General features: G+C 64.3%; 1 protein-coding gene across 1 annotated transcript in view; it reads left to right on the forward strand.

Moving 5' to 3' along the window:
- GNA11 (G protein subunit alpha 11) overlaps positions 1-7,326 on the forward strand; it is a 20,120-nt gene extending 12,794 nt beyond the window's left edge. Inside the window, exons 3-7 of the mRNA XM_027085535.1 lie at positions 632-786; positions 1,203-1,331; positions 4,098-4,227; positions 4,312-4,465; positions 5,205-7,326. Coding sequence (XP_026941336.1) covers positions 632-786; positions 1,203-1,331; positions 4,098-4,227; positions 4,312-4,465; positions 5,205-5,395 — 759 coding nt within the window. The 3' untranslated portion in view covers positions 5,396-7,326. The remainder of the gene's footprint in view (positions 1-631; positions 787-1,202; positions 1,332-4,097; positions 4,228-4,311; positions 4,466-5,204) is intronic.
- The last annotated feature ends 121 nt before the right edge of the window (positions 7,327-7,447 follow it).

Here is a 7,447-nt window from a genome sequence, read left to right on the forward strand (position 1 = left end):
GTGTGTGTGTGTAGGTGTGTAGGGGTGTGTGTGTGTGTGTGTGTGTGCGTGCGCGTGTGTGGGTCTCTGGGGTGGTGTGTCTCAGCGAGGCTCTTTAGGAGCGGGTCTCCGAGCCCTGTGGTCCAGGGTCTGTGGAGGCTCCATCCCAGGGGCATGAGTCATTGGGCCACTGGACTGTTATGATTAGCTCAGCCTCCCCTTCCTGGTGGGTTGCTCTGGTCCCCAGACCCCATCCCAGGCTGCACACGAGAGGACCTATGCCTTCAGAGATCCCGAGGGTTTCAGGAGCTGTGTGCTTGGAGTCGGGGGGCAGGTTCTTCTTAGGTCACAGCAGCTCTCTGTGCCTCGGTTTCCTCACCTGCAGCATGGGAACACAGGGGCAGCCAGTGGTGTTTGTTCCTCTGTCCTGTTTGGGTGCCCCGGGACTGAGGTGCGTGGCGGCCGGGGGGGCCCTGCTCCCGGGAGCTGCCTCCATCTGCATTTTCCTTTGGGGGCCTGGCACTGGGGGGCGATCGCTGCCGGTCGCCCTTGCGTCGTCCTGATGCGTGTTCATGGGAAATGGGAGTCAATGGTTCCAAGTCGGTTGCCGGGTGCTGGCGCTGAGCGTCCCGGCCTGCCCCTCGCCCCACAGGCCAACGCGCTCCTGATCCGGGAGGTGGATGTGGAGAAGGTGACCACCTTCGAGCACCGGTACGTGAGTGCCATCAAGACGCTGTGGAACGACCCCGGCATCCAGGAGTGCTACGACCGCCGGCGGGAGTACCAGCTCTCGGACTCTGCCAAGTAGTGAGTGGGGCCGGACCAGGCCTGGGCGGAGGAGGGTCTGCATGGCGCCTCGTTAGCCGTGACGGGGCGATTTCCCTGCAGGGAGGCGGGTGTCTGCGGGGATTTTCCGTTGTCTCTCTGCCCCTTTTCTGTGTCTCTCAAACTATTCCAAAGTGACAGGTTTGGTTGTGAAAAGCCACCCCTCCAGCCCACAGCCTCTCTTCGGAACCCCGGCGCCGTCCCCATCCCCGGACAGCCGTCCCTCAGAGCTGGGGCGGGGTTCTGTCCCAGGCGTTCCCTGCAGCCTCATTTCGCCCCTGTCCGTTCTCGTCCCAAGTACTTGGGCTGCTTGGGCCCCTCCCAGCGCTCAGGAGACCTGGGATGGCCGGGAGGCCCCTCGTGGGCTGGCCTGAGCGGCCCTGCCTGCTGTGTTGCAGCTACCTGACTGACGTGGACCGCATCGCCACCTCGGGCTACCTGCCCACCCAGCAGGACGTGCTGCGAGTGCGCGTGCCCACCACTGGCATCATCGAGTACCCCTTCGACCTGGAGAACATCATCTTCAGGTACCTGTGCCCCCGGCCCCGGCCCCCGGTGTGGGGCAGCGAGAGAGGGTCCTTGTCCGTGGCTGTCACCAGGTTTCCGAGTGAGCCAGGCCCTGGTGGCGCTGGCAGGGCTGAATGGAGGCGGCCCCGGGGGCAACGGCCTCCTGGTGCGGGCTCCGCGTGGGCCCCAGATGGGGGGAGGGTGCCAGCGCGTGCGTGCGGATGGGCGGGCGGGTGGTCTGGAATCCAGGCCAGAGCAGGGGTGCTCCAGGCGGGCGGTGGAGGAGCCTGAGGGCCCCCGGGGAAGGTGGCTCCAGACCCCTCTGCGGCCCAGTTCCGAAGCCCATGCAGCCAGAGTGAACTCAGGGCCGTCCCCAAGGATGGGCCCCGCCACCCCGTGAGGCCACAGCTTGTCCAGAGCTGCCAGGCGGCAAGGCCAAGTGTGTTTCCCGGGGCAGCCGTAACAAATGACCACAGATGGGCAGCGTAAAATCACAGAAATGCATCCTCTCCGAGCTCCGAGGTCAAGGTGTCGGCAGGGCTGGGTCCTCCTGAGGGCGTGAGGGGAAGCTGCTCCGTCCCCCCAGCTCTGGGGGTGCCGGCAGCCCGCGGCGTCCCTTGGCTTGTAAAAGCCTCGCTCCATCTCTGCATCCGTCATCACACGGCCCCTCCCTGGGTCTGTGCCCATGTTTCCTTCTTACGGTAACTCCACTGATCACTGGATCCAGGGCTCCTGCTCCAGAGTGACCCTGTCTGAACTAGTGCCATCTGCGGGGACCCCGCTTCCAGATCAGGCTGTGTCCCCAGGTTTCAGGGGGACTGACTGGGGGACACGGTTCGCCCAGGGCTCTGAGGCCCAGGCTCTGGGGTGGGATTCCTGTTCTGGCTGCGAGCCTTCCCTCCCCGCCACTGCATGGGGTCCCTTCTGCTGGGCGAGCCCACCCCAGGGGCCCCAGAGGCAGCGCTGCTGGTGGAGGTCCTGCCCTGTTGTCCTGAAGCACCAGCCCCGGGGGCATTCAGGGAGTCTGTTGGGTTTGCCTTGAGGTGCTCTCTGGCCCCAGGGACCGCATTTCTCAGGCAGAAGCTTCTGGGAGAGGGGGAGAGTCTGGGTGCCCCCAGCTGGCCCCCCATCCTTTCTCACCTGTCAGAGCCCCCGGGGTGCCCTTGGACCCTCAGGAGTTGTAGGCATCACACTGCACATGCCTGATGGTACATTTTCTGGTGAGAGTTCAGCATTTCGGTTTCCTTCTTTTTTGGTCAGATTCTCGATGGGGTCCGGGACCTCAGAGGCCTGCAGGGCACAGGCCGGGGCTATCACTGGCCTTCCTCCCGACCCCACGTTCCAGGGTCCCCTCACACGGCCTCACCTTGGCCTCTGCAGCTACTGTGCCCTCTGTCCAGAACGCCTCCCCCCCTCCCTTCCCGCCCCTCCCCCAAGCCTGTGTGTGCGCTCTGCTGCTGTCCACACTGCAGAGTGGCCCTGCACCTCTGCCGTCACTGTCCCTTGGCCAGCCCACCCCTTGTCTGGTCAAGGGCTTACAGAGGGCAGGCCGGGGGCCTGGGCAGGGAGCTTGTGCCCCCATCTTGATCGGAGCTCACACAGCATCCAGTGACAGTGCGATTGGCCTGATGTGTGAGGCCTGAGCCTGGTCCCACACGGACCTCCTGCAAAGACCTGACCCCCCTCCGCCCCGCCCCTGGAGGCCCAGGTTCCCGCCTGGCTGTACTGGGGAGACTCAGCTCCAGAAAGGCTGTGGCCCCTGACGCCGTCGGCCCGATCGCGCTCCCCAGGCTGGCAGCGGCAGCCCGGTGGGCCTGGTGTCCACTCACCCCCCTCCCATACCCTAGGTCACCCTGGCACATCTGCCATCTGCCTGTGCTTGCTAGAACCTCCTCTGAGAAACCCCCGCCAGGCGGATTGGCCTCTGCTGCCTGACTGTCCAACAGCTGTGGACGGGCCTGGCCCGGGGACCCTTGCCTTCTCAGGCTGCTGTTCTTTCTCGCCATCGTCTTCAAAAGTAGAGGGCTTTGGGGCTTCCCTGGTGGCGCAGTGGTTGAGAGTCCGCCTGCCGATGCAGGGGACACGGGTTCGTGCCCCGGTCTGGGAAGATCCCACATGCCGCGGAGCGGCTGGGCCCGTGAGCCATGGCTGCTGAGCCTGCGTGTCCGGAGCCTGTGCTCTGCAACGGGAGAGGCCACAACAGTGAGAGGCCTGCGTACCGAAAAAAAAAAGTAGAGGGCTTCCTCGTCAAAGAAAACTTAAGAAACTCACAAGTAGGAAGCGGGGACCTGTCACCAGTCGTGATGGTCAGGGCGCTGTCCCTAGCGTGTCCCCGCCCTGCCTGGTGTCAGCATCTGTGTGCCGACATCTCCCACTGGACAAGCAGCCTGCTCTCGCCGTGGCTGGGGTGGGTTCCAGCATTTCATAGGTGATGCCGTGTGGTATCCAACAAGGGGAGACGGGTTTCCAGATGTGGGACATCCGAGGTCGCCCGGCTCAGCCCCACCAGGGTCTGTGCCTCACACACTCCACGGCGCCCCCTGTAGGCCAGGGCCCCTCCCTCGGCAAGCAGGCGCCTGGCTGTCTCGGGGGTCCCCCCTCCCCTGCTTGTGCTGTGTTCTCCTGGCTTAATGGTGTTGCGGCTTTGCTGGCTCTGACAGGTGACTGAGGGGCCCTCGTTGCTCTGATGCCTCAGGGGTCGCTGTGGCTCTGGCAGAGGCGGCTGTGCTGGGGGTGGGCATTGTCATCTGCAGCCCCGCGCTGAGCCCGTGCACCCCGCCCTGCAGGATGGTGGACGTGGGGGGCCAGAGGTCCGAGCGGAGGAAGTGGATCCACTGCTTTGAGAACGTGACGTCCATCATGTTCCTCGTGGCCCTCAGCGAGTACGACCAAGTGCTGGTGGAGTCGGACAACGAGGTGAGGCCCTCGCTGGGCCCAGGGAGGGGGGTGCCCACAGGCCCTTTTGGGGGACCTGCCGCCAACCTGCTGCCTGCCCCTCAGAACCGCATGGAGGAGAGCAAAGCACTGTTCCGGACCATCGTCACCTACCCCTGGTTCCAGAACTCGTCCGTCATCCTCTTCCTCAACAAGAAGGACCTGCTGGAGGACAAGATCCTCCACTCCCACCTGGTGGACTACTTCCCCGAGTTCGACGGTGAGCCCGCCCTAGCGGCCTGTCCTGGACGCTGCCAGCGCCTCCCTCACCCTCTCTGGGCCTCGGTGGCCTCGTTGGCGACTCAGGAGTGACACGAGGACGGCGTTTCCCAGGCCGCACGGAGGCCACGGTGCAGTTAGTGTGGCCGGAGCTCGGCAGGCGCCTCGCAGGGCCCTGGATGGTGGAGAGAGCTTCGTGTCCCCCGGGGGAGCGTCGTCTGTGGGAGGGGGCACCCTGCGGTCACCGCCTGGCAGCCTGTCCCCACCTGCCCAGGGCCCGGGCACGGGGAGGAGCGAGGCGCGGGGGATACGGGGTGAGCCGGACCCCTCCTGCCATCCCCACCCCCCCACGCGGAGACCCCTGGGGGCGCTCCTGGGGGGCAGTCGGGGCTCTGCCACTCCCTCCCCGGCGTCTCCCGGAGGTGCTGCCTGAGGAGCCGGGAGGCCGGGGGGTGGGAGTGTGGGGTAGGGTGGGGGGTCGGGGTGTGGGGTAGGGTGGAGGGTGGGGGTGGGGTAGGGTGTGGGGTGGGCGGCAGGCCAGAGCAGGAGGCTGGCTGCCAGGGGGCAGCAGGGCTGTGGACACATGCCTGAGTGGCGGGGGGGGGTGGACAGAGAGGAGGCGGGAGCCAGGGAGGTGGGAGGTGGGTCTGCCTGGCAGGTGGGCCTGAGTGAGGGGCTGCTGGGCAGGGGGGCTGCGCGGCTCCCTCGGCTCATCCCGCCCCTCCCCCCTCCTCCGCCAGGCCCGCAGCGGGACGCACAGGCCGCCCGGGAGTTCATCCTGAAGATGTTCGTGGACCTGAACCCCGACAGTGACAAGATCATCTATTCCCACTTCACGTGCGCCACCGACACGGAGAACATCCGCTTCGTCTTCGCCGCTGTCAAGGACACCATCCTGCAGCTCAACCTGAAGGAGTACAACCTGGTGTGACCACGCGGACTCCCGCCAGCCGCCTGCTGGTCGCCAGTCTGCCCCAGGAGTCGGGGTTTTTTCATATTTTTAAACAAATGGTTTTTATTTCACAGTTATCAGGGGATGTACATCTTTCTTCCTACACACCTCGTGCACCTTCTCATCTTTGTCAGTGGCAGAGGCCGCCTTTTTCTGGCCTTGACTCGTGGCTTGCTTTTTTCTAAAAAAAAAAAAAACAAAAAAGGAAAAAGAAAAAAAAAGAGAACCCACAGAAGACGGGCAGAGATGAGACCTGGCCCCCAGCGGCGCGAGACACTGCCTCCGGGGACGGTTGTTGGCCTGCATTCTTCTGATCTCCGAAGGCGTGGAGACACAGAGGCTGGGACTTCTCTTTCTTCCTTGTTTAAGTTATTGACGCCCTCACCACTGTTGCCGGGTTTCTGCCCCGGACTCCAAGACGTGGGGGTGGGTGGCGCCCCCCGCTGCCCACCCTGGGAAGTGCCTAACCATTTTTTCTTTTTTTTTGAGGAAACAAAAAGCAGCCCCTGGGGCCCTGTCTCACAGCCCTGCCTGCCGCGGGGGCCCGGGGCGTGGTTCTCTGGGTCTTCCGCTGGGAGCGCTCCTGGGCTCTGGGCTCGGTCCCCAACCCTGAGGAAGCCCGCTTGGACTGGGAGCCACTGTTTGTTTTGTTCCATTTTGTACCCAGTTTGGAAGCAGTGAGGGTGGGGTAGGGACTTCTTTCAGAATTTTCTCAGGTCTGTCCCCGAGAGGCAGAGACGCAGGGAGGGTCGCCCTGGCGGGGCTGTGGTGGCTGGGAGATGCCCACCGCCCTGCACTCTGCCCGGAGCCGAGCTGTCGGGGCTCGTGGCAGCTGGAGGTGGGCCCTCAGCCTGGCCACGGCCACGCACTGAGGGGCCCTCCCTGAGGGCCTGAGGGCCGGTTTCTGGGGAGAGGAAGTGGCCGTCTCATGTGGCGTGGGCCGAGCACTGCAGTGGTTGGTTTTGTGTGGTTGGTTTCTTGCACCAACGTGACGGGAGTGGCCCGCCGGTGGCGCCCCGCACCTGCCCTGCGTACCTGGGCCCTGCGAGTGAGTGCTCAGGGCGGCCCTTGACCAGGGAGTGCAGAGAAACAGCGCACACGTCAGACCAGCCCCACACCAGCCCTGTCCCCGTCCGTCCGCCTCCCACCTCCCTCCTGTGCCTGATACGCAGGGCCCAGTGTGGGGGGCAGGCTTCTCGGCCTGTTTTCCTTGGGCATCTCCACCCGAAGGGCCCTCTCTGGTGCCGTGCGTCCACTTGCGGGGTTTGTGCCATAGCCCTGACGTGCGGCCGGGGACGGTGGTGCCGCTGGCGGTGGGCTCCCAGGGGCCCACAACGCACAGGGAGCCGGGGCAGGCCCTCGAGGGGGAGGCGGTGGGGGGCGCATCCAGAGTGTTAACTTCCGGAGGGGCTGGAGTGCCAAGATCCCGGGGCAAGCCCGGCTGCTGTGCCCAACCTCCCCGCCTGGCTCGCTCGCCTCCGAGGCGCTTGCCCGAGTGCCAACCTACCCCCACTGCTGTGTCACGTCACCCAGCAGAACTGCCCTCCGAGTGCCAACGCCCCAGTGGTGTGAGGGGCCGTGCCGGCTGGCGGGGGTGACCTCGCCCACTTGTATATTAAACAGTCCTGATTTCAGACAATTTAAACCTTAATCTATTTAAAAAAGAATATTATATAAAAATGCTGTTTTTAAACCTTTTGTCATTTGAAATGCATGTATTGTCCGTGCGGGCTGAGGGGCGGGCGCCGTCGGCTCAGTGCCAGTCTCCTGTGGCCGGAGCTGTCCATGTTCAGGCAGCGTGTCGGGGCCCTGACCCCTTAATCCAGAGATATGTGATGGAAATAGACTTTTCATACCTTTCTCCTGAAATGAATTCTGTTTTAAATTGGAATAAATTTTGTTCCTAAACACTCGGCCCCCTGTGGCTTATTTCCTGTTACTGACTGGGGGCGGGGAGCAGCAGAGGGGCCCTGAGGTCCCCGGGTTGTCACCTGACTCCTGTGTGGCCTGCGGGGCCCTGGCACCTTCAGG

This window comes from Aethalodelphis obliquidens, unplaced genomic scaffold, assembly GCF_003676395.1.
Source record: "Aethalodelphis obliquidens isolate GAN/ISIS:26980383/991018 unplaced genomic scaffold, ASM367639v1 scaffold53, whole genome shotgun sequence".
In the NCBI taxonomy this organism is placed as follows: domain Eukaryota; kingdom Metazoa; phylum Chordata; class Mammalia; order Artiodactyla; family Delphinidae; genus Aethalodelphis; species Aethalodelphis obliquidens.